This window comes from Podarcis melisellensis (genome assembly GCF_964234715.1).
Source record: "Podarcis melisellensis genome assembly, chromosome: 3".
In the NCBI taxonomy this organism is placed as follows: Eukaryota; Metazoa; Chordata; class Lepidosauria; order Squamata; family Lacertidae; genus Podarcis; species Podarcis melisellensis.
The window spans coordinates 27,361,636-27,389,363 of record NC_138530.1 but is presented as its reverse complement, the minus strand read 5'-3'; the positions used below and the strand labels follow the sequence as shown (position 1 = coordinate 27,389,363).

The following is a 27,728-nucleotide window of genomic DNA, read 5'->3' as shown; positions in this document are numbered from 1 at the left end:
ATTTTTAATCTATGCATATCATTTTATATAGAAACTAGCAGGATAAAATGGCAATAGTAAGAGGCACCTCTCTACAAGACATGAGATTCCCTTCTCTACTAAAGGTGGGCAGGTTTTCCAAAGAAATTGTGAAATTAGCTTGAAATCGATCTATTTATTTAATTTGTATGCTGCCCTTCATCCGAAGATCACAGGGAAGTTCACATAAAGATACAAAAGGAGACCACAAAATGTGCAAAACCCCAAAATCAAAACAAAGCCAGTAATCAACCTCTCACAAGCACAAATGCCATCGAATGTCAATCAGCCAAAGACCTGGTTATAGAGAAATGTTTTTGCATGGCACCTAAAAATATGTAATGAAGTTTCCAGGCAAGCCTCCCTAGGGATTGCATTCCAGAAACAGGAAGCTACCACAGAAAAGTGTTGTTCTCATGTTCACACCCTCCAGACCTCTTGTGGAGGATGTACACAAAGATGAACCTCAGATTTTGATTGCAGGATCCACGTCAGTTCATATGAGTAGAGGTGCGTATTTTAGGTATGGCAGTCCCGAGTCATATGAGGCTTTATAGGCCAAAACCAGCACTCTGAATTAGGCCCAGAAAATAATTCACAGCCAGTGCAGTCAGTCTAGGAATGGCATTATATGCTTAAACCATTTTGCCCTGGTGAGCAGCCTGGCTGCCGACTTCTGTACCAGCTGAAGTTTCCAAAGTGTATTCAGAGGCAGTAATCCAACCTAGAGGTTACCAGAGCATAGACAACAGAATTTAGGTTATCCCTGTCCAGATAGGGGAGCAGTTGGACCACCAGCCCAAGCTGATGGAAGGCTCTCCACATCACTTAGGCCACCTGAGCCTCAAGCAACAGTAAAAGATCCAGAAGAACCCCCAAGCTATGTACATGCTCCTTCAGAGGAGGTGTGACCCCCATCAAGAGGAAGCAACCTTCCATCCATCCAGTCTAGGGAACCACCCCTTAAAAGTGCTTCAGACGTATCTGGATTCAACTTCAGTTTGTTGGCTCTCATTCAGTCCAATGCAAAACAACAGTTTAGCCTGTAAGACTGCCTCCTTCAAGCTGGCAGGAACCACCCCCTCTCACAAGGAAGCATTAATCACCTCCCTGGCCAAGCCAGCTGTCCCCTCCCTGCTAGTTTTTAATCACCCAAGAGCAGCAAGGGTCCAGAGTGCAAGTGGTCACCCTGACCAATCCAAGCATCTTATCCACATCCTCAGTTCTTACTAACTGAAACTCATCCAACACAACAGGACTAGACAGTGCTCTGGACACCCCTTGACCTTTATCTGCTGTAATAGTGGAGTAAAGATTCCAGTGGATGAAAACAAGCCACAGTGAGCTCCCATAGGTTCTACCACCTCCTTCAGCCCAGACTGTAAGTGATTTCTCACTACCCAGAGATGCTCTGCCAGTTGACACAATGAGGATGCAATGGAGGTAGCAATGTATTGTAGACCATCTTTGCTGCCTTCACTGCCACCAGGTAGGTTCAATGATGAGCCATCAGTAGTGTTCAATTGCATTTGACTAGAGTTTTCCTCTACTCACATTTGAGCCATCTCATAGCTTGTTTCCTTGTCCTAAGCTCTGGAGTATCCCAAATAGCCAAGCGGAGAGGGCACTTGGGGTGATTCTGTCAATGGCCTGAGCCATTTGGATATTCAAGAGGTTGGCCAGGGCTTTGACCAGTCACACCAGCTGGAAAATCCCCCAGAGCCATCTGGAAGCCCACCGGATCCATCAGCCTCAAGGGGGAGACCATCCTGAAAGGTCCCCTGCCTCTACGGAGGGGGAAAGGTGCTGAAAGCATAAACCTCAACAGGAAGTGATCTGGCCATGACAAGGTTCTAGTGTCAATATCACCCACTTTCAGATCACCCTCTTCCTGCCCAGCTGAGAAAACAAGGTCCAGAGTGTGACCTCCCGGTGAATAAGGTATTGAAGTCCCCCAGAACCAGCAGTGTGGGAGTCCTCAGCATCCATCAGCTCAGGCAGGGAGATTGCTGGGCAGCAAATTGGGTTGTAAACCTCCTGAGTTTTCCAGAGGTAGGGGATTTGGATAATTGCTCCAAACCGATCAAGAGCTTGGGAAAATGCTGCCACCATCATGAATTTATGAATCATAAATAAGAACAAAATAAATTTCAGCTTGTTTTGTAAGAAGTTTTTGCAGATCTTTATAGCCATTCCGTCATCATTGGCATTATTTTTTATCTCTAAAAAGCAGTCGTCTCTGTGTTATCTCTGCGTATGGAAAATATTTTTAATCTCATTTATTACATTTAACCTCTATTGATCCTTTTTCGCCCAACTTCCATCCACCGATTGCTACTCGGTACAAGTTCGTTATTTTTGCTTCTAACAAGGCACATAAAATTGTGCTTGACTCATAGTTAGAAACAGCAGAGTGGTGTGGGCTGTTTTCTAAATGAGCTTTTCCATATCTGTGGTTTGTGCATTTCCCACCTTTGCTCACGCAGCGGGGGATATGATAGCCTGCAGACTTTTCTGGACTATAATGCATCTCCTTTGTGAACCTCCTTGTATTGAACAAGCCCCTAAATACACTTGAGTCAAAGGGTCATTTATTTTTCACCCTCCTCTTCTCAGCAGGCATTGTGAGTCTATGAGATAAAAGTATTATTACTATTTTTTTTAAAGAAAAAAAAGGTTGCATGATCTACAGGTTGTAGGCAGTATAAGGAACAGAAAGCTGCCTTCATCTTCCCACTTCATTGCTCTCCATGGCATTTCCTTGTCAGTTTATTAGTGCTACTTACACAAACTGATCTTAGTGAACACAATGGGGGGCTGGCCCAGGCTGCCAAAGAGAGCAGTCAATCCAAAAGATCAGATCCCATGGGTCTCTGCTTCAAAGGAAAACCTCACTTAGGTTGCATGGAACTTTTGCTCCGTGTGAATTTACTGGAGTGCTACAATGATGATATAATTAACAAAAGATGGTGGAAGATCAAGGAGATCAAGATCAACCTTTGGGTCCTGGCATTTCTTTCCAACTGTATTTTTCGCATAGGGGCCGTAAAAGGTTGTCCATAATTTTAACACACACACCCTTATTATTGTACTGGTCTGTTGCCCTAAACCCTCAGCCTAAGATTCTATTTGGTGACACACAAACATTTAGAATGAGGCTACAAATACCCACCCACCTCCTCTTTTAATATGTACACACAGGGGCACTTTCTGCAATAAAAATGGAGCACAAAGGATAATATCATATACCTCCCCCGCCCCACTCTATTCGTTGTGCTTGTAGAGGAGCACGTTTGAAGAAGCCATGAGAAGGAAAAGTAAATAAGTCTTAATTTATGGGTCATTTTTTCAATGCCTTGAAATGATTTTGAAGTCCACTTTTCATTTACTTTAAGGGGAAAAAAGCCTTATTGTAATCTCAGTGCTGTAATATTTAATAGCAGCTAGATACAGTGGTGGTACCTTGGGTTACATATGCTTCAGGTTACATACGCTTCAGGTTACAGACTCCGCTAACCCCGAAATAGTGCTTCAAATTAAGAACTTTGCTTCAGGATGAGAACAGAAATCGCGCTCCGGCGACACGCCAGCAGCAGGAGGCCCCACTAGCTAAAGTGGTGCATCAGGTTAAGAACAGTTTCAGGTTAAGTATGGACCTCTGGAACGAATTAAGTACTTAACCCGAGGTACCATTGTATTGGTCGTATTTGGAATTCCAAAATGGGCCTGATTTGTTTGGCTTCACTCAGTACTGCTTCCCTTTAGTGACTTTTTTAAGCTGCCCGCGTCGAGTGTCCCAGGGAGCTGCCGCCCGTGGCGAGTATCCCGGGGGGAGGCACAGCGATGTCACCCCCCCTCAGGGATGACACCCAGGGCGGACCACCCCTACCAGACCCTCTTCCTCCGCCACTGTGTAGAAGAGAAGCCTTTTCTGTATTCCCACTATGCATTTGTTCTGGATTGGCTTTTGACATACCACTGTATCCATAAAAATAACTTTGCTGGATCAGACCAAAGTCCAGCTTCCTGTTGCACCCATGGCTAACCACTGTATCCATAAAAATAACTTTGCTGGATCAGACCAAAGTCCAGCTTCCTGTTGCACCCATGGCTAACCAGATATCTCTTGGGAAGTCCACAAGCAGGACATGAGGTCAGTAGCCTTCTCTAGCTGTTCTTCACCAACAACCACTTCCTGTAAATTTGGAGGCAGCATATATCAATCATGACTAGTAGCCACTGACAAGCTTATTCTTCCATGAAATTATCTGGTTCCCCTTTAAAAGTCATCCGGGTTAACTGTTTTTTGAAGCAGTGGCTGCTGTTAGGGAGACATGGTTGTATGACTTAGTCCCAAAACCAGGATTGCCTGCTTACTGAACAACTTTCTGCTGGCTCTCCATGAGGAAAGGCTGGTTCTAGAAGCTTCCTTTGCGGACATATCCTTACTGAATGGAGTTGACAGTAAGGGGTTGATGAAAACATCCTGGTTGAGGATCCTGTCAGGAAAGGGAAAGGCTGAAACAAATAGGATAAATAGTTGCCTCAGTGCAAACCATACAGGAGGAAGAACAATTGCCTTGAAACTTCCCAGTATCCCAGGCTATTGCTAATATAGGCATGAGGCACGTTCTTGTTGTCAAACCGCTGTGTTTAGAATTGCGAGTCAGGTGCGAAGAAGGACACATATGAAAAATGGAAAGAGGAATGCACTACCCACTTATACTCACAAATAGGATCCAAGCTGAGGCAAACTAGTCAGGAATGCCATCAAATGATATGAAATGCTTATCAGTGTCGCACTTTCTTTCAGGCTGAACCAATGTGGCTGCATTTTCCAGCCCACTGAAAGTCAAGTTTATGCAGTGAAAAGTGGCAAAGCTGCACACTGTGTGTCACTGCCAGCATGAGTAATTTGAGGACCTGCATTCTTAAAGAAAAGGGTGTGTGTGTGTGTGAGAGAGAGAGAGAGAGAGAATAAGATTTTCCTAATATTTTAGTTGCCAGTAATGCAAATTGTTTGGATAAGAAACCTTTGTTCTGTATATAATTCATGTTAGGAGATCTGTCACTGGCTCCTCAGTTGGAATTTGAAGCAGTGAGCAATTTGAACTCCTGCTTTGCCTAACTCATTATAAATGTGCAAGTTCATTTTTGGGAGGAGCTGAATAAAATGGTTATGTAATTACATACTTCTCATAATTATTGAGTAATTATATACTTCTCATAATTACCAAGTAATCATTTTGCTATAACTAGAACTTAATGTTACAACTAATTATATAATTACTGTGTATTACTGTTGTTATCTAGGCATCAGAACAAAGTGTTGCTTTGCTGATAGCTTTTTATCGTAAGCATTTTAAAACAAAAATACTAATATTTGTTGTGTAGCTGAAAGTGGATCTTACATACTGAACATACACTGGAAAATAACACTTCTTGCAAGTGGGAAAAATTATTGGGTGAATGATTCATTGCATTTGTAATCTGTAAATGGGATAAAATGTTGCTCCTTTAAATATATCCATCTGTCTTGGGAGACAGTGGAAGAGTGCACCTCAAGTGAAGTCAAATTGTTGGAGAGTTATAGTTCCTGATGTGGTTGTAGAGAGCAATATGGAAGAGATGTGTTCAGTTGCAGTTGGGGCAGATGAAGGCAACCAGTTGTGCTGCGACAGGTGTACTATGGCGTTGTTTCTTTGTGCTGCTCCCAGCAGTCATTTCTTCTCTGGTCACTGCTGTGGAAGCACAACCTGAAGGATTGTCTCCAGGCACTGCAGTCATCTTCAAGGGATTCCCACATGGCAGGGTTAATGTTCATGGCCTTCATGTCATGTTTGCAGACACCTTTGCAATGCAGAGTTGATATGCCGATGGGTCTGGTGTTTGAAGCCAGCTCCATGTAGCTTACGTCCTAAGGGATCCTGCCATCTTCCATTCTGTGGACATTACCAAGTCAGCATAGACAGGAGTCTACAAACAAGCTGGGAACATGTGGGCTTTGGAGAACACATCTTTGTTTGAGACTCTGTCCTGCCATGTGATGCCCAAAATCTTCCTGATGTAGTGCATGTGGAAGGTGTTGAGAGTTGCTCCTGAGTGTGTATGAGTAAGTTTCTCAAGGCCCACTGCCACAAAGCTGTGCAAGCATGGTAGACCTTCATCTTGGTATTGGTCATTAGCATAACATCCTCCCATACGCTTTTGGAGAGGTGAGCCATTGCCATCACTGCCTTGCCCAATACGCTTGTCGAGCTAAGCATCGATGGAGATGTTGCTGGTTATGGTGGAGCCCAGGTAGACAAAATCGTCTACCACCTCAAGTATGTAGACACCATTGCTGATGCATGCAGTGCTGGTGACATCCCGACCTAGGCTGTTGGTCTATATCAAGCTGGTCTAAAAGGCATAGCCTAGTCCAGGTTTAGCCAAAGTGATGCTCGCAAGATGTGATGGACTCAAACTTCCATGAGCCTCAGCCATCATGGCGAATGATCAAGGATAGTGAGAGCTGTAGTCCACAACTTCTGGAGGACACCATGTTAAAAAGGTAAAGGACCCCTGACAGTTAAGTCCAGTCACGAACTACTTTGGGGTTGTGGCGCTCATCTTGCTTTACTGGCCAAGGGAGCTGACCTTTGTCCGCAGACAGTTTTTCCGGATCATGTGGCCAGCATGACTAAGCCACTTCTGGCGAAACCAGAGCAGTGCATGGAAATGCCATTTACCTTCCCGCTGGAGTGGTACCTATTTATCTACTTGTACTTTGACGTGCTTTCAAACTGCTAGGTTGGCAGGAGCTGGGACCGAACAACAGGAGCTCACCCTGTTGCGGGGATTCAAACCGCCGACCTTCCGATCGGCAAGTCCAAGGCTCAGTGGTTTACATCACAGCGCCACCATGTTAGCTGCTACTATAAAATATTTGCTTTCCTTCCCAGTTTTACATCATAAATGAGTTAAGTGTGTGTACTCTTCAGTGTACTCTTTAGCCATAATTAAATGCTTAATGGAGTTCTGGTTGTTGATATTCTATAGTATTTTCCTCAGATTTTAAAATAAGTCAGCCACCTTTGAATAAATAAAATAATCAACAACCAGGCACAATAAATTAGGTCTGCTGAATAAGAACGACCCAGTAACAGCAGAAAACACAAAAAACCCACCCCTCATTTCCACTCTCTCAAACACCCTCTCACCTAGGCGATTAAACCCACCCCCTTCTACAGACTCTTGATACTGCGATTTTTCGGCCAGTAACACACCCACTTTATGGTTTTCACTTTTCTAGCCCTGTCTGCTATGACAATTGTGCTTTATGACTTACAGCTGTCTGTTAATGATCATGTGATTATTATTGAGAAATATTGTAACAATTTATGTTTTTGGTTTTTTTAACATGGATGAGCTTTAGCAGCCAGAGAAAGTTTTAGCTTTTTCTTTCTTTCTCTTCCAGCTAATGGAAATTATACTATTTTAAATGGGACAAAAATTTTGCATACCAGCAAAGAAGCAAATATCTGGGTGCCCATTGGAGGACTAATTCCGTTTTCAAACTACACAGTTCAGGTGAATGCTTCTAATAGCCAAGGGTATGTGATGAGTGATCCTGTGATGACCGCCACACCTCCTTCGGGTAAGTATAATGAAATGTTCTCCACTCACCCAGTCACAAGTAAAGCACACAAACATTTTCATGAGAGCAGTTTCTGGTCACAATTAAATATTTGAAGGTGGAGTGCAGTTGTGCTGTCACTGCCCTCTTCACCCCAATATGCACTATACATTTAAAGCAGTATCAGACCACTTTATAAACAGTCTTGGCTTCCCCCAAAGAATCCTGGGATTCTTGTTTGTTAAGAGTGCTGAGAGCTGTTTGGAGACACCTATTCTCTTCACAGGGACGCGGGTGGCGCTGTGGGTTAAACCCCAGAGCCTAGGATTTGCCTATCAGAAGGTTAGCAGTTCGAATCTCCGCGACAGGGTGAGCTCCCATTGCTTGGTCTCTGCTCCTGCCAACCTAGCAGTTCGAAAGCATACCAAAGTGCAAGAAGATAAATAGGTACCGCTCCGGCAGGAAGGTAAACGGTGTTTCCGTGCGCTGCTCTGGTTTGCCAGAAGCGGCTTAGTCATGCTGGCCCCATGACCCAGAAGCTGTACGCCGGCTCCCTCAGCCTATAGAGCGAGATGAGTGCCACGACCCCAGAGTCGGCCATGACTGCACCTAATAGTCAGGGGTCCCTTTACCTTTTACCTTTATTCTCTTACAGACCTAACAGTTCCTTGGGAAGAGAGATTGACTGTGGGGCTTGCAGCTCTGTGAGGGGAATGGGAGCCTGCTAACAACCCTCAGTGCCGTCAACAAACTATACTTCCCAGGATCATTTGAGGGAAGCCATGAAGTGATATGCAACTGCTTTAAATGTGTAGTACAGAGCGGCCTTTATTTCCATCCTTCTGTTTAGGTAGGCAGTCACCAATCTTTCTGGAAACATGAGAAACTGTTTCAGGCGCCATCCAACCCACGCTGCAAGCAGACACAAACCACCCTTTGCACAGCAGACCTCTCCCAATATGGGTGGGGCTGTGTTTTGTTTTATTTTGGTTTTAAAGTTTCTTGGTCAGCTGCTAGCAGCCCAAACTTCTGCCAACCCAACCTACTTCCCTTCCTTGCTCCAGAATGGTGTTTGCAGTGTAAGCTAGTTTTTTTTGTGTGTGTGTGTGGCTGTGAATGAGAGGGTAGTGGTGCTTATGACACACACACAGAGAGAACTCACAAAAGAAAAAAGCAGAGCATCTTTAAAGATGGGCATATATTTAATATTTATGCCAACTTATTCTAGGAATTATGATATAGCTTCTTTCATCATTTGATTGTTGTTGATTACAATTAGGAAACGTATAGCTTTGAAATGATCTTTTTTATGACCTTGTGGTACTTTAAAAGCAATACCTCATTGATTAAATAGGTTTTAGTTCATGCTTCCTTTTACTTAATGATCTGAAAACATATTATCCTGATTTACACATAAAATCATGCTGAAAAGCATGTGGCATTCACTAGACTATGTGTGTTTAAGTAGAATTAAATTAGCACTGGAAGTTATTAAAGAAATTTCCCATCCCGTTGTCCAGTGGACTGTGATTCGTACTGAAATGAATAATAAATGAACCAGCACATATGAGAAAAGCACTGATATATAGGACATTCTATAATCCATATTTACCTTGCCATTATGTTTTATTATAATAATTTTGTTTGAGTGCATTAACACTGTAGGCCCTAATGCCACATTTTAAAATGAAACAGTAAACTGCAGCACTCTGTCGCAACCAGTTGGTAAGAGGAATTTATCAGATTTGCAAGCTTAACTGAAGGTGATCTGAAGACTCTGGCTTAAAAGTCCAGCTTTGGAGGGCATTTTGGTATGTGCTGGTTCTCTTTTTGAAAGACAAGCATTCTTCACGCAGGCTTATCCTTTTAGCTGATCCTTTTAGCTCTGTTCCCAAACCAATGCCATTGCATAACGCCACCAGCCAGGAATTGGCACACCTAACCAGGATGTTTACTTGATTTATAGGGTGAGGGGTGCCAAAAAGCACAAGAACGCGGTTCATAGTGTTACATTGTGGACTTTGCTTACTGAATCAATATGTAGTGATTACAATATCATTTGCAGCCGTTGGGTCATCCAGAATTCTTCTTTGGTGGCCAAGTGTGGTGACTTCTGTGGCTGATATTCCTGACCCTTGTAGTTGCAGTGATGAATACAGGGACCTAACACATTCCTTTAGTGTATATTTCCTCCAGTTATTTCAAATGACTGTTCTGCCTTTGATTCATTCAATCTTCCTCTACAACAGCTCTTGAAAGTGTGTTAGGGAGGTAATGATCCTTTCTTTATCTTAACTCTTTGTTTTTCTCACAAAACACAACCAGAAGTGTGAAATGTAGGAAATACATTTATTTGCATGAGATGGCTGCTTACCAGATTGTTTCTATATTCTGGCTAACTTTGGTGTAGATTGGTATTCTGCAGTTTACTCCTGCTTTCTGCCACTCGCCCCTGCCATTCCCTTAAAGGGCAGAAGCAGAATTGTAACAATCAATTACTATCCCCCCCCCCAAAAAAATTGTTCACTTAATTGAAGGGCATGTGTAGAACTGTAGGCTACAAAACAGGGGGATGTGTATATTCTTTTCCAAAAGAAACTACTTTTTGTGGCTGTACTTACCTCGCCAAATGTTTATTAGGCATTGCAAATATAGGCCATCATAAAACATCCATATAGTAAATTTTAAAATATATACAAATAGACAGCCATGTAAAAATATGTAATAATGAGTATTTTCATTGGAGTTTCTTCCCGCTAAATAGTGCCATTCACCACTCTAAGAGATACTATTGATAAAAACTCAGCCACCCTTGCAGATTTTGTGGCTGTATTCAGTGTTCTCTAGCAGGTGTTGAAATCACAAGGTTTCATATCAGTTAATGAAGAATGGGAATTGAGAAATATGTAAAGGTTTGAACTGAAAGCATGCCTTAATTGCTAGGATTAATCCATTCATTTCCCTGTGATAAAATGGGAAATTGGTTTATTTATTTAATTTGAAGCAGGCTCCCGTGGAGTGAACTTGTTTTGAATATTTGGTGGATATCTCTTGATTTGGACAATAGCATATTTGACATGGCGTTTGAAAGAACAAATGATTTACCTGTGTAATCTAATCAAGAGAAATTATTATCCCAAATGTACTCTCAGCATAAAACTGTATTGATTTGTTAATTAATGTAAGTTCACCAAAAGGAAATGTAATTTGTTGATATGAACAATAACAATTCTTGGCTAGTAGTAAATTTTGTGCAAAGTGTGAGTTTTTCTATTTGCAATAGTAAAAACAAACAAAAACACCAATATGATAGTTTTAAATGTTGTTATTTTTTAAAATAAAATCTTGGATAAAAATCAATTGTATAAAGACCTGCACTTAAAATATAGAAGGTTAATGAAAATTATTTGTACGTGACAAGAAAATACAGCTGTTAAAAAGTGTAGCATTTTTAGACTCTGGATTAGTTCGGTTATATAAAAGATTGCTATGTAATATTCTTTAAAGTTTTAACATAGCAAGAGAGACATATTTTGAAGATTATTGCATAGTAATATTTTAAATAACTGATAATAGTGTTTAGAGTCATTTTTTAAAACATCTCTTTAAGATGGGGTTACATTTTTATCAACTATCCTCATTCTTTCAGTGCTGGTTCAAGAGTTCTTAGAAAATAATATAAAAAATAAAATAAAAACAAGATCCAATGTGAATCCATAAATATGAAACTTTGTTGTGACCCTTCCCCTGTAGAGGTCTTGAGTTACTAATGGGGTTAAGAATTCAACTCTTAATGGGACTTGGTGCATTAGTGTTTTGTATGCATGGAATTTGGCATTTGGTTTAATAAGTGGTTGACATTGGTGATGTCCCTTAATTTGCTTAAATCTAATTGGCTCTTTTATCAGTCAAACCTGTATGGATTGGCAATTGATCAGAAAGGGTCAGCCATGACTGTGCATGTAGTTAAATGATGGAACCACCAGCTAAACTCGGTGTTGCATTATAATAAGCTGAAACCAGGAAAACAAATGATCTCAGAGTTGTAAAGCGAAAGAAAACAGAAGTTTTGCATGATGTTCAAGTTCAGAACAAAGGCATTATGGAGTGTATAAATTTTAAATACACTGCATTTGGCCTCAAGACTTTTTTTTCCAGAGGAACTGAAATCTTGTCTGGAACTGTCTTTGTTACATCAAAGAACTGCATAGAAAGCTAAAAGAGACAGAAGAAGCATAAAAGGGCATAGTTTAAAATGATTAGTGACAAATTTCATACTGCAGAGGTAGAAATAGTTTTCTTCTGAGCTCTCTTTTTCCCTAAAATGAATAAATTCATCCCATTAATCTTGTCCTAATATGTTTCAGGAGGAGTTGTGTGTGTGCGTGTGTCTGTGTGTGTGTGTGTGAAGCTCAGCAGAATAATCAGACGCTGGCATTCAAGCAATTTTGAAATTAACTCAAATAAATAGCAATTATGGTCTTTAAAATAGCATGAAGAAATTTATGAGAACATTATACATTCCATTATAGTTGTCTTGCGGGATGGTTTCGTTGTTCAGTGAGAAAGACAAAGCAGGAGGGTGCAAGGAAGAACCTACTTCTTTGAAATGTATGTTGTGCTAGCTCAGTTCAGTAGGCAATAGAAGCACATGCCTAGAATGTCACAGTTCAAGTGGCACCAGGCTCCCCTGGAAAACTGTCAAAGTAGGAGCACATATGTATCCCCAGACCGGAATCCCCAGGGGATTTTTGAGGGGGAGTGAAGGGGGCAGCGTAAACGTTCTCTACTGTTTTCTGTCCTATTGACACTTGCTAGATCTGCAGTATATTATACATGGGGCTCCCTTTGGAGATGGTTTGGAAACTGCAGCTGGTGGAGAATTCAGCAGCCAGAGTCTGGACATATAACACCAACTCTGGCATAACTGCACGGGCTTCCACTTTGTTTCCAAGCAAAATTCAAGGTGCTGGTTTTGACCTATAAATCCCCTTGATCAGGAGTCTGGTGTGATCCCACTTACAATCCCCATTCCGATCTTCCTGCTCAGTTCAGGAAGGATATGTGTTGGGCTGGTTCTCCACTAAATAGGGCTTGAGTGTTAGATGTAGACAGAATTCTTTAACTCCTGAGCTTCATAGAAGTGTTTTATCAGTGCAACTTTATTTTATTCATTACATTTAAATTCTGCCTCCTCCAACGAGATTAAGGTGGCACACATGGTTCTTCTTCACTCATTTTATCTTCTTCACAACCCCGTGATGTAGATTAGCTTGCTGAGCTTTCAAGTCTCCCCAGTCTGCAAGCTAACCACACCACCCTGGCTCTTACTTTACAATGGGAACATTTAAATTTCCCAGTATTAAATGCATACAGATAGCAAGACATAATGCCTTACCCTTTAATATATTTCCACATACACATTCTGTATGACAGTTCAGGACTCGGAAGGAAAGACTTTATGTAGATGCAATAATAACAGTCTGCTTTCTCAAGAAAGTGTCATCTTAATAAACTGTCAGCAGAGGAAGACATCATGATATTATTTTTAAAAAACAAAAACGCTGCATTAATGTATTTCTTATGCTGCTTGCATGGAGCTCGCTACAATGCAGAGGTTAGTCTTCTGATTAAAAAAAAATATTCAAGCAAAGTGAGCCAAATATCAACTTTTGAGGTACTAAGCATAGCAGAGGAAGCTTTGAAGCTTTCTTGCTTGCAATAGCCTCAGCAAGCCTCCAGCATAGACGTGGCTCCCTAACACATTTATGTACTCTCATGTGGGTTATATAGACAAAAAATGATAACAAAAAGGAATTCTCTTAAGTGCATCTTGAGGGCATGAATTGTGGGGTTTAGCAGAGAAGAGGGGATCAATCACTGATCCCACCCACCCCCACTTTACCAGGGGATAAATAGTGGGATATTGTTCCTTAAGTATGATTTCCATAAGTGTTCTTTTTTTCCCTTTTGGCTTTTTTCCCATTTTCAAAGGCAGGCATTCTATAACTTTCAGGTTAAAACCAATCCTGTTTGAGATGAAGTAGTTTGAAATGAAATAGTAAAATAAAAAAGGAAAGAAGAAGACATCAAATGCTTGCTTAGACTTTTAGGATTTGCATGCATGTGTATTGTAAGATTGTGGTTATATTGCAGCGGGTTTGCCATTCTTTTAGCATTGGATTTTGACTTCTTTAGAATCATGCTCTGGTCATTGCAGATGCTCTTTTGGTATCCTTTTGTGGGGCTTAGTCTAGAGTTCAGCTGCATTTTTTACAGCTTTCTGATCCTCACAATGCATACAGGCAGGATGGTACTGGACCCTGGTGGTCCACATATGTGTCAGAGATCAACATAGGCTGCTGCCTCACCCTGGCAAAAGGAGGATCCTGGCAGATAAGCTTTTGCTTTGTTCCTACTTGCTCACAACACTGCTTAAACAAGAAGGCTTGAAGTTGTTCCTTTGACATAGCTTAAGTGGGCTAGCTTCATTATGGGGAGGAGGGTAGAATGTTTTGCCCCAAAAGATGAAATAGTTTCATTCAATGCCTTCCCAGTGAGTGGCCTGTGCTATTCTGTTTAGACATTGGAACCTTGGTTTCAGATCCATTCTTTGTTGGAACTCTTGAGTTGCAAGAAGGACACCAGCCTAAGAACACAGGAAGATGCCTTATACTAAGACCATTAGTCCATCTTTTTCAGTATTTTCTACACTGGCAGGCAACAGCTCTCCTGGATTTCAGACAGAGTTCTCTCCAAGCCAGAGATTGGACCTCAGACTGCCTGCATGCAAAGTAGAAGCTCTAGCATTATTGGCATTTCCCCAAACTGTACTCCAAAACCATGCTCACTTCAGAATCCAAAGTGCATATGCTGAAAACAATTGTGTTTTAAGTCACATCAGTTGTGATTTCACTATAAGCGTGGTGTAATTGTTGGGTATTATAACCATCAAGTGAAAATAGTACACTAGACTATTGAAAAAATATCCTTGTTTGGATCAATTGATAGACTTGAACTCTCCAATCCTCATTTAATAATAATAATAATAATAATAATAATATTATTAAACAACAACAACAACACTGCATGACCTCTCAAGATCTGAAATGAAACGAAAATAAATAGTAGCTTAGGTCTGTTTTAGTGAGGAAAAACATGAACCTGCTTTACGTGTTCCTTGCCCGCTATGAGACATGTTCTCTGTGTTTGGTATGGATAGCTTTTTTAATTTCTTAAGAACCATCAAATGATGGAGGAAAGAGGTTTCTGATAATGATACTTTTCATCTCTTAATGTATCCTCCCTTATGTAACCAGAGTTGGCTTTGTCTTTTACTTTGACGTGTAGGACAAAACCCAGCCAAGCTGTTTTGAGTTTTTGCTAAATGACACAGTGCACACAAAAAAACCACTTTGGGCTAGCCAATTTCAAACAGCCACACAATAATTAATTCACTTGCAAGAAAATTACTAAAGGATAGTTGCTAAAAATGAGGACATTAGCATAAAAACATTGATGGCGAGTATTAAAGGTATGTGCAGCACCTGAAACATTACCCTTAATTTGAGAAGCATGGTGCCTTTTTTATTAAATCTATATTGCCATTCAGCACTCTGGGTTTTCTTTGTAGAGGCCATGTAGGGCAGTTACTCTAACAGTAGAGATAAGGCCATGTTATCAAATTGAAAATGTGTAGATATTGTCAAAATACAAAAACCAAAATAAACACAACTTTGGTAATATGTTAGTCTTCCTCCCTAGGTATTGCGTGAGTGCTGTGATGTCAGACAGACCATAGCTGGGCAACACAGAATCTGTTCTTAAATGTAATCTTAGGATAGCCTGTGAATTGCATGTACAGTGTCATGCCAGCTGTGTTATGTGTGGTGTAGTGGATCGAGAAATGGACTTTGACCATGATTCCTAGGTTCACGATGCTTACAAAGTGAACTTGAGCCAGTCACACATTCAGGTGTGCAGTTTTACGTTGCTGATTTGTACATCTTCATAATTGACTTGCAGTGCCTTCCAGGAGCTATGATGGGTACGTCTGTGGCCGCTGGACAGAGATGCCCTGGTCTCAGTCCACCATACCTTACAGGGTGGATTTGAGGATGACATGCACACCATCATGAGTCCCTTAGAGCAATGTAGTATTTAAATAAACAGTGATTGGTGGTTTCTTGACTAGTTCCTTTTTTCAGCCCCATTGCTATGCCCACTTTTTTTTTTGCCTCTTCATGCACTGTTATTGAGAGAATAAACATAATGAGAGAAAGAAACACCCCTGAATATGTTGTTTTGCTCTTTGTGGATCTGACTATATTACTTTGTGTCTAAATGTAAAGAAAGCTCCCGACAGTCGTGATGTATTAAATTATAACTGAGAACTAATTCAAGGATCAAAGATGCTCTTTGGGAGAGATCACTTTACTGGTAGGAAAAATCATTACCTTTTTCCCAGGCTCATATATTTGTACTATATGTCTTGGAAATATCATTCCTCACAGTTTCTGAATCTTGATGTTTAATTTAACACAAAGGTCTTTGAGCAGCTCAATGGGAGGCTTTTGCTGGCAGAGTCTCATAGAAGAAAATTGAAATGTACATGTTTTTTCTCATGTATCAAAGAAGTGCAAGAATCTAAACTGACATTTTACATCAAATGAATTATGAACTGTGTACTGTGTACCTAAGGGAACAACAAGCAAATTAGATTTTTGTTAAGGGGGGAAGAGAAGCCAAAATAATAAAAAATAGGTTTTAGCTGAACCTGACATGCAATGCAGTATTCTTTGTACACTAGAGAATATAGATTTCTTCAAAGAGCCAATACTTTGAATTCTTTAGACATATTGTGAACAAGACAACGAGTCAGTTCTGGTATGCTGCAGCTGGAACATTGAACTTTGCTACTATTGCTTCTTCATTGGTTTTGACTCATGATTGTGCTGGAATGCTTATGTTGACATGTTTTGCTATTAATTTATTCGGCCACAGGTCCACTGGATCAGTTCTTAAAGCAACCAAAATGCAACATAATTAGCTCTCTGCCTTTCTTGGGCGCAAGGCCTGCTCAGTGCTCCTGGCTCTGGGATGCTTCCATAAGATCTTGTGGGACCATCGGAGTTTCCGCGAGATCTCAAGTGAGCATCCCTAGCCTCCCAGAGCCCGTGATCCTGAGCTGTATGAGGCTTTATAGGTTGAAAGAGATGTAGGGTAGAAACCTTGATTATTTTTATAAATGCATGAAAAGGGAAGTCATTCCAGATTTCTGAGATTTCCAAGCCTCTTGTCCTCTTTTTCTTGCCATGTTGGGAAGATATAGCTGTTTAACATATGACTACCGAGTTATGTATGCATGTGTGTGGTGACTGAATTATTCTTGAAGCTATGTGTCCTTAACAAGAGGTCAATAATACATGACAGCCTACAAAGCAACTATAAGTACAGTGGTACCTCGCAAGACGAATGCCTCGCAAGACAAAAAACTCGCTAGACGAAAGGTTTTTCCGTTTTCGATTTGCCTCGCAAGACGAATTTCCCCTATGGGCTTGCTTCGCAAGACGAAAACGTCTCGCGACGTCTAAAAACAAAGACATGTTTTGTTTATAAAGTTAATTTATTTTCCCTTCAGTTTTTGAACTGCTCTTTACAGTATGTGTGACTTTAAAGAGCAGTTAATAAACTGTTGTTGTACCAAATTTGGCTTTGTTTAGACTTTTTTTGACCATAGGAACGCATTAATTGATTTTCAATGCATTCCTATGGGATTTCGTGCTTCGCAAGACGAAAAATTCGCTAGACGACAAAAATTGCGGAACGAATTAATTTCGTCTTGCGGGGCACCACTGTACCAATGGCTGTGAAAAGGAATTTATTCATTCATAGATTTAGATTAGCATGTGATATCCATTTGTTTGTTTATTCCTTGTTTTGGTAGCTCATTATTCTATGACAGTTATTGGCTGGGTATCTTTTTAAACAGCATGACATATACCGGTAATTGGCTTTCCTGGACAGCAATAGATTCCATCTAGTGTCTCCCTGACACGTATTTATAATCATTAATCAGTCAACTAATTGCTTATTGGCATTCTTTTATTCTTTGCATAGTTTTAGCAGAAGTTCAGCTTGAGGATGATAAACTTGCAAAGATACTTGTAAAGATGAGTTGCTGTGTGTTCCTCTTAACTGTCCCTTTAAAGCAGTGGCTAGATGTTGTTCAGCTACAAGTCCTATCACCCCAGACCACTGGCCTTGCTGGTTGGTGCTGATGGGAGTTGGAGTCCCGTAAACATCTTGAGGGTCACAGACTCCTTATCCTTAGCATGGAGTGTGAGCCAATTGGCTAAGCAATGTGAGTGGGTCAGACCCTGTGACTAGGCAAAACTTTAACTAACACCAGAGTCCAAATTACAAAAACGGAGTTATTTAAATATTTTTAAGAGAGCTGAGGAAATAAGCTATTTTAAAAAGAAAGAAAACATATTCATTGAGATCTAAGGGAGGCTTGGTTACTAAACAAAATTTCTTTAGCAGACAAGAAGGCATTCAAAGGAAAGACAAACAGCAAACCCACCCTTTTTAATCTTTGGAGATTCTGCAAAGGGTTGCCCAGTAGGAAGAAGCTCAACCAAACAGCTGCCTTTGACACCCCCGGGGTTCATTATGTAGAGAGAGGGTCCAGTGAGGTGGGATAAGAGATATTAATGGAACTAGCCCCCTCTTGGTTTTTTCTTGTCAGACCAGGTTGCAGGGGGAGGTGTGAGGTCAGTACTTTGGATGTGACCTAATCTTTATCTTGGTTAATGGCATGAAGAGTTTTTGAGCCCAGGCTGCTATCCAAAACATCTGGGTTGGTGAAGGCTATCTTCCAGAGACAGAGATGGGTGGAGGCCTTTTGATATAGGGTGCAATTCAGTTTTGTAATACTTTTCATTCTTGTGCTTCTTCTTTGTAATTACACCATGCCATTTCACCATGCTAATTGAGCATTTACTGGACAAGATGTGTTGATTCAGTAAGTTACTGGTGGAGTGGTTGCCCCTTGAGGGCTGTATTAAACCTTGAGCAGAGCATTTTGAGTAGCATTGCTTGTTAGAGCCAATATATCACCCTGATAGGTACATGGCTCTTCTGTTAAGAATGTGACAGAGAAATTATTGCTGTCTTCTAATTATTGCTTAGATACTAAGCAATTCCTTGGAGGAGAAGTTAGGACTAAAGAGATGAAAGAGGAAAATGTTTCCTGAAACACTCCTATTATTAAATATATGTGAAATGCTTTATTTTTGAATAATCAGTGGGCATTTGATATATGGGTGCAGGTGATTAGTTGCTTGGGAAGTTTAATGATCACCATGTGAACAGTTTCACAGAACACCTTTTTTATTACTGCTCAACAAGAGACTCCACAGAAGTGCTTTGATCCTTTAGAGTGCAATTTTGTATTTTTTATGTTTTCAGAAATTATGTGTAAATTATATGTAACTCTTAATACAATAGGACTATCCCACATTGTCCAGCATGTAAACAAAACCTCTGTGGTTCATACTTTACTCTGCTTGGATTTACATGGAAATAAGTTGCCTTTAATGGAAAGATTTGAAGTTTTTTTTTTATTGCAGTTTCCCAAATGTGTTGTTAGATTTTGAGTAGGGCTGGAGTCTGACTTACATTGCTGTGCCCAATATTTAAAATGGTATGTTGTGTGATTTGTATTGCTTATAGTTCTAAGTGTTGGGTCGTATTTTGCATTCTTAATAAATTTGTAAAATGCCCATAATATTTAGTTGATGGATAAGAAAGAAAGAAAGAAAGAAAGAAAGAAAGAAAGAAAGAAAGAAAGGTGACTTGAACCTGTGGATTGCCAACTCCCTTTCTGTTTGAGAGTGTCTCATCTTAAATCCTGCTGGTGTTGGGGGAATGGCTCTGAGCAGAGACATAGCATGATAATGGCATTGCAGTGGAAAGCATATAGTACAATAGTGCAATAATGAAGGGGGGGGGAGAAGATGTTGAATTAAATGGACCATGCTTACATTGCTTTTGATCCTCAGAAACAGGTTTTGTTTGTTTGTTTTAGTGCATGGAGCATTTTGATTCCATCCAGCATATGTTCTCCACATTTTTCTCTGCTCTAATTCATCCATGTTTTTCGACAGCTCCAGATGGCATGTTGCCTCCAAGGCTTTCATCTGCCACACCGACCAGTCTTCAGGTTGTCTGGTCTACACCAGTTCGCAACAATGCTCCAGGCTTACCCAGCTACCGACTCCAAATGAGGCCTAAGCACTCCCCAGAAGATAGACTAGAGTAAGCAAATAATGAAATTTATTCAACACAGTGATGAAATGTAAAATGATCTGCAGAGTAGCATTTCTGTACATATGTAATGTGTCCTACCTTTATTTTGTTTCCTATTTTCTTTTTTTTAATGTATTTTTTCCTTTAGATTGCTTTCTGAACCTACAGCTTCATTAACCCATTTAGTCACAGAACTGCTGCCGTACACATCATATGAAATGAGGGTTATCGCCTGCAATGGATACGGTGATACATACAGCAACTGGACTCTAATGATTACAGCAGAGGACAGTAAGTAGTTTGTGGAACTGCAGAGTGCATTTCTGCTTAAGTAAATGCCCACAAGTACAGCATATAAGACATAATCATATCTGATTTAATGATAATAGCATTTTTCAAGATTCATCACTCAGCGCTCTTAAGCAGGTTAAGAACACAGTCCTAAACACACTTATCCAGTGGTGAAATCAATGGAATATTGAAAAGCCAGATAAACATACATTAATTGCAGATATTTGCTCCTATAATTTTGTTTAGTGATCATACTGATCTGCAGCAAATGTGTTGTTTCTAAAAAAATTACTTTGGCTTTTCATTTATCTAATTTTAAACCTTGAAGTTCTGTTGGAAGCAGTATTTTCTGGGGGCACACTCGGGATGGCGGCAACACTTGGTGGGAACAGGATGATGGAGTAGATGAGCCCTTAGCCTAATCTATCATTGCTCTTCTTATGTACCACCAAGAACTACTCAGACCCTGGTGCACATAGAAATGAAAGTTGGATGCAGGAAAGCTGCATCCTTGATGGAATCTGCATCCAATGTTTGCCTTGTTTCGCGATAAAGCCAGACTTAGGTGGAATCTACACACCTGTGATGGGACGATGAGCTGCTTGTGCGTAAAATGCAAGTCCCTCAGAGTTTGATCAGGCTTTCAAACCTCTGCCTGTGACGGAGCCCCTCCAGCATGGCTGCGTCAATCACTAGTAGAATCCGAAAGTGGCTGCTTTCGGAAACGTTTCCAACATAAAAGCTCCTTAACGGAAACACGTCGTCTGGCCTCTCGGCGTGACAGTTTCCGTCGAGGTGTGGGTGTCCCTATAGGAGGTCCTGAGACCTCCCCACTGGTTTCGCTTGAAGCGTCTCTGAGCCATCCCTCCGACTCACTTTCCCTTGGAGTTCTTGCTCGCCCTCTACTGGTTCCCTCTTCCGCTGCTACTGCTCTCTCACCCTCAGTGAGCCTTTGCGCCTCCGGCGCTTTAGATGTCAGTTCCCTGACATCCACCTCCCCTCCAGGGCCCCCTTCACCCCCTCCCGTCTCCTCTCCTCCTGGCGGTGAGGAGGTAAAACCCTTGAAAGAACCTCCCTCATCTTCCGACGTCGCGAACACTTCCTTCCACTTGTTGCTGTTCCTACTCTCTAGGTACTCTTCGTCATCAGAGTCCACTCCCTCTTCCAACTCCGACTCCGCGAACCCTTCCATTTCCTCTTCCTCATCGGTGGTGCCGAAATACTCCCTCCTAAACCTTGCTATCGGCTGAGGTTTCCTCGGGAACCTTTGATGGAACGTTTCTGTTAAAACCTCGTCATTGACTTCCTGCGCACTTACCCAGGTGTTTTCTGACTCCGGTTCCCCTTCCCACGCCACTAAATACTCCACCTGATTTCCCTTCCACCTGGAATCGAGGATTTCCGCTACATGGTTGCGGCGTTCCCTCTCTTCCAAGGCTGGTCCCCTGACGTGCTCCCCTTCACCTCCTCCCCTGTATGGTGACAGTAACGACCTGTGGAACACTGGGTGCAATTTCATGTGATTGGGTAATCGGAGTTTGAAAGCTACCGGGTTGACCTGCTGAATCACCTCAAAGGGTCCCAATCTTCTGGGCCTCAGTTTCTTACAACCCCCTTTGAACGGCAACCCTTGGGTTGACAACCACACTTGATCCCCCACCCTTATGGTTTCACCTTCCCTTCTGTTCTTGTCTGCCTGCTTCTTATATTGTGCCTTAGCCCTTTCTAAGTTGAGCTGGAGCTGCTGATGGATGGCTTCCATCTCTTCTACAAAATGTTCAGCCGCTGGGACGCTCCATCTCTCCCCTCCTTCCCCTGGAAATGCCCTGGGGTGACACCCGTAATTAGCCAAAAAGGGACTCATCCCTGTGGACACATTCTCCGCATTATTGTAGGCAAATTCTGCCAACGCCAACTTTTCGACCCAATCGTTCTCTCTGTCATTGACATAACACCTAAGATATTGTTGAAGAATGCCATTTGCCCTTTCCGCCTGCCCGTTGGTTTCAGGGTGCCGGGCAGTTGAAAAATTGACTTCCACGTGTAACAAGCTCATGAGCTTCCTCCAGAACCTGGAAGTAAATTGTTTGCCTCGATCTGAGATCACCCTCGAGGGAGCCCCGTGCAACCTAAAGATATGTTCCACAAACAACTTCGCCGTTTCTTCCGCTGTGACTGCATGTGAGCATGCTACAAAGTGGCACATCTTAGTTAACAGGTCTACTACTACCATGATGGCTGTTTTCCCCTTGGACCTTGGCAGATCCGTCATAAAATCTATTGATATCGCTTCCCAAGGCCGTTCTGGTGTGGGTAAAGGTTCTAATAACCCTGCCGGCGCCCTTCTTTCCCCTTTGGCTCGCTGACATTGGTCACACCCTCTTACATACTCCCTTACATCTTCCCTCACCTTAGGCCACCAAAATTCCCTGGTAACCAACCACATGGTCTTGTGTTGCCCAAAATGTCCCGCCGTGGGGCTATCATGCAACTGCTTGAGTACTCTCCCCCTCAATTCACCTTCGGGTATATACAGTGCCCCTTTGTAATACAATGCCCCATTTCTTTCCTCAAAACCTCCGGGGCTCTCGCCCTCCCCCCTGAGACCTCTGAGCTTATCCTGGGCATATTCATCATTTTCCGTTTCCTCCACCAGTTCTCGTTGCCCCACCATCGCCGCCCCACACACCCAGCGGTCCTCCGGGATGACATGTCTCTCTTCGATCACCCCCTCCCCTTCCCCATATTCTGGTTTGCGTGAGAGCGCGTCCGCCCTGACGTTTTCTGGGCCTGGCACATAACAAATCTCAAAGTTAAATTTGGAGAATTCCTGTGCCCATCTCACTTGTCGTTGGTTGAGCACTCGAGCTGTTCTCCAATACTCTAAATTTTTGTGGTCGGTGCACACTTGCACCTTGTGTTGTGCCCCAATTAATAAATGTCTCCACCTCCGGAATGCTTCGTGAATGGCAAGTAGTTCCCTGTCATACACCGTGTAATTCCTCTCGGACTTATTCAGCTTCCGCGAGAAGAAGGCACACGGTCTCCACTCCGACGCACTCCTCCCCGGTTGAAGAAGGACCGCCCCTACCGCCCGGTCGGATGCATCTGTTTCCACTCTCATGGGTTTTCGTAAATCCACATGCAGAAGTTGTTCTTCCGAGGCGAAAGCCCTTTTCAGTTCTTCAAAGGCTCGATCCGCCTCTGCCGTCCAAACAAATTTCTTCTTGCTGCTGAGACAGTCGGTGATGGGCGCCGTCAAGTGGGCAAAGTTCTTGATGAACTTCCGATAAAAGTTCCCAAATCCCAAGAATCTTTGCACGTCCTTCTTGGTCTTCGGTGTCTTCCATTCCAGTACCGCTTGGACCTTGCCTGGATCCATGGCCAATCCCTTGTCTGACAAGCGGTACCCCAGGAATTCCACCTCCTTGGTATGAAACTGGCACTTCTCCAGTTTCACCCACAGCTGGTTGGCTTGCAGCCTGCCCAACACTTCTCGAACGTCCCTCACATGCTGTTCCTCATTTTCCGAATACACCAACACGTCGTCTAAAAAGGCCGCACAATTCTTGTAGAGCAAAGGTCCCAGAACGTGGTTTATAAAAGCTTGAAAACACGCGGAGCCCCCTTGTAGACCGAAGGGCATAACGAGGTATTCAAAGGCTCCCAACGGGGTAAACATGGTGGTCTTCCATTCATCTCCCTTCCTTATGCGTATCAGATTGTACGCCCCCCGCAGGTCCAGTTTTGTAAAAATCTTTCCCTTCCTTACTCTGGTCAAAATGTCATCAATTCGGGGCATAGGGAAAGCCAGGGGCTCCGACACTGCATTGAGGGCCCTGAAGTCACACACCAGTCTCGGTTTGTCTGTGTTCTTTTTGTCCACAAAAAACACTGGGCTGCCCCCCACCGCTCGGGACTCTCTGATGAAACCTCGCTTCAAGTTTTTGTCAATGAACTCCCTCAGCTCCTGCATCTCCCTGTCTGACATGGCGTACAGCTTGCCTACTGGGAGTTGGGCCCCTGGGAGTAGGTTGATTTGACAGTCAAAGGGTCTATGCGGTGGCAGTTTGTCTGCTTCCCTTTCGCTGAATACGTTGCTCAGATCTGCGTATTGCGGGGGCACCTTCCCTTTGTCCATCACTTCCATCCCCGCTAGGGTGACTCTGTCTCCTCCCGAAACCTTCCCCTCCTTGCAGTGTTCTAGGCAATGCGCTGACCCAAAGGAGACCACCCTCTGATGCCAGCCCACTAGCGGATCATGTAGCGCCAGCCAGCTCATCCCCAAAATGATGGGCGCTCCTCCCAGGATGGCCACATTAAACGCTATCTGTTCGGTGTGCCTTGCCACTCTCATTATCATCGGGACAGTCTGTTGGCTAACTTCTCCCCCCAACAGCTCTCTGCCGTCAATCGTAGTCACCTGCAAGGGGTTACTTAAAGGGATAGTCTGTATCTGGTGCTCAGCTGCAAACTCCTTACTCATGAAATTACAGGAGCTGCCTGAATCCAAAAGCGCCTTGACCTTTAGTGGGTGTCCGTTTGGCAGTTCTAGTAACACCTCTATCACTAAAGCGGGTCTGGGGGGTTCTGGCATGGGCACTTTCATTGCTCTTTGGCCTGGCTGCTGTGCCCCAATGGTGGCAGCCAGGCGTTGGCTTTTACTTGCTCCTTGCCTTCCTCTTCCTTTCCCCCAACAGCTCCTGCCATCCCTTGCCATTCCTTTCTTTGTGGGCAAACTCTGGCAAAGTGCCCTGGCTGTTGGCAGAGATAACATCTCTTGGCGCTCTTTCCCTCCTTTTTCCGCCCTTCCCTGGGATTTGAAACTGCGCGCGCCCGCGCTGTTCCAACTTCCATCGGCTCTGCCGGCGGGAAAGGTGGCTCTGGAATGTCTGGAATGCGGAACTCCCTCCAACGGTCTCCTTTCCCTTCCCGCTTTTCCATAGCCCTCGCCTCCTGGCGCGCTCCTATGGCCAGCGCAGATTTGGTTAACTGGTCCATAGACTCCGCCCTGGGGCCCCGGGAAAGCTCATCTTTGACGGTTGAAGAAAGCCCCTCTTCGAAAAGCATTTGGATGGGCTCCGCCGATAGGTCCCACCCCAATTTGTGAATCAACATGGTAAATTCAGTCCAGTACTCACGGACAGATCTGCTTCCTTGCTGGCAAGCCATTAACTGCCTTCGCACCACCCCCTGCTCAATATCGCTGGAAAACATCAGGTCCATGGCACGAAAAAACTTCCTCGTGTCCTTTAAGATCTCATTATTCGCTGCCATCAGGGGTCTAACCCAATCTTTCGCCCCGGATTCGAGATGGCCAATCACATACGCCACTCGCGATTCCTCATCGGGGAAGTCATCAAACTGCAAGTTTAGAGCGTATTGCATCTCTGTTCTAAAGGCATGATAGTTCCTGGGATCCCCCCCGAATTTCTGCACCAATCCTGGCACCTTTCTGGCGAGCGGGGTGGTTTTCTCCTTTCCCTTTTCTGCATCCTGAGCCCTCCTCTCCTCAAGCCTCGCCGTTTGCAGCGCCAACTGGATCTCCAACGCCCTGTACCTTTCTTCCAGGCTTGGACCTCCTCCAGCTGCTCCTGCTTCCCCGGTTCCGGCTGGATTGCTCATGATGCTTCTCCCTGCACAAGCTGGCTTTCGGAGACTTTCGGATTGCTGTGATGGGACGATGAGCTGCTTGTGCGTAAAATGCAAGTCCCTCAGAGTTTGATCAGGCTTTCAAACCTCTGCCTGTGACGGAGCCCCTCCAGCATGGCTGCGTCAATCACTAGTAGAATCCGAAAGTGGCTGCTTTCGGAAACGTTTCCAACATAAAAGCTCCTTAACGGAAACACGTCGTCTGGCCTCTCGGCGTGACAGTTTCCGTCGAGGTGTGGGTGTCCCTATAGGAGGTCCTGAGACCTCCCCACTGGTTTCGCTTGAAGCGTCTCTGAGCCATCCCTCCGACTCACTTTCCCTTGGAGTTCTTGCTCGCCCTCTACTGGTTCCCTCTTCCGCTGCTACTGCTCTCTCACCCTCAGTGAGCCTTTGCGCCTCCGGCGCTTTAGATGTCAGTTCCCTGACAACACCTATAAAAAAACACTGCAAAAATGCTTTTTAAAAAAGTGTTTTGAAAAATACATTGAATTTGGCATAGTTCACTGTCGCCATCTAGTGTCACATTTGTATGTTGCATTTTACAACACAGTTAAAACGTTTTATTTGCAGCCGTGTAGCTGAGTCCCTAGATGGATTTCACACTTTCCCTACCCCTAACCAGTATCTTTAACATGTAGAAAGCCAATGAACATGGCTTTTTCAGCATGGCAATGCATCTTTACTTGCTTTATTTCAGTCTGCTAAGCAGCTCTTTAAATACAAGAACTCTGCCAGAAACCACATTTGGGTGTGGGACTTCTTTATTACTTTAATTATTTCCCGTAACCTTAGAACCAGCAGTTGGTTAGAACTGATAACACTTCCTGAACAACTCCCCATTTTGGTTGTATTTATGATACCACCACTGAGATATCCTCTAAAGCTGGTATATTGTGCTTTACTGATGTGTTTTCCTCACCCTCCGAAAACATGCAATTCTCATTACGGTTAATATTTAATAATCTCTTTCTATTGCCCGCTGTATGTGTTTGGACTCTACTGTCCCCACGGGTGTCCATGAGTGGTTAATTGGCTACCCCACTTCGCCCCAGTCTGTACCAGTAAGTAAGTAAACACTCATTTCTAGTCAGGTGATTAGAAAAGGTTAATGACAATTTTGTACCATTCTTTAGAAAGTAGAGACTGAACTTTTGAAGCAGATGAGCAAAATAGCCTCCCATAAAAGATAATTTAATTTGCCAAAATGAAACTACCTTCCAGTATTAATGCTGTAATGAAATAGGTTGAAGAATGAATCAAAGACATTAAGGGAAGTGATATGCCCCTCCCCCTTCCACTCCTCGTATTCTGTAGTTCGCTCTATAAACAATTCCTTCCGAGTAAAAAGAGTTTATTATTTTATTTTCAGCATTGGCAGGCTAAGCAGTGTTGCTGTCATCCTCTTGCAGTCTTCCTTCCAGTGACAACCACATTGACAACATGTTATATTCCACATTGATTTTACAGTTAAGGAGCTGATTGTGATATATAGAGATTTTAAGAATTCAGCTGAGAGGCTGACTTTTGCCTTTTATCATTCCATTAAAATTTTATAACCATCTTTTTCATGTCATTTCACCCATGAATTCTTACTTTAGAAAGTGATAGCTACTGCTGTGAGCATAACTTTTTCTCATGTTCAGAGCTTTTTATTGTATTAGCAAACTACCCCAATTATAGTTAATACTCATGTTTTACATAATTGTGCTGACCCTTTCAGCCAAGCAGGACCATGCTAGTTGGGGTGGGTGTGTGGGTGGGTGTGTGGGTGGGTGTGTGTGTTAAAAATGATTCTGCTTGTCACTTAAATGGGAAGTACTCTGCAAGAGTCTTGGGT

At 42.8% G+C, this 27,728-nt stretch overlaps 1 protein-coding gene across 7 annotated transcripts in view; it reads left to right on the top strand.

The window, feature by feature from the left end:
* USH2A (usherin) overlaps positions 1-27,728 on the top strand; it is a 425,043-nt gene that overhangs the window by 236,554 nt on the left and 160,761 nt on the right. For all 7 annotated transcript variants that reach the window (XR_014166233.1, XM_081903562.1, XM_081903561.1 and 4 more), the window contains exons 38-40: positions 7,478-7,657; positions 19,807-19,957; positions 20,097-20,239. Coding sequence is in view for 6 of the 7 variants with exons in the window: in XM_081903562.1 (XP_081759688.1) it covers positions 7,478-7,657; positions 19,807-19,957; positions 20,097-20,239 (474 nt within the window). In the remaining variant the exon portion in view is untranslated. The remainder of the gene's footprint in view (positions 1-7,477; positions 7,658-19,806; positions 19,958-20,096; positions 20,240-27,728) is intronic.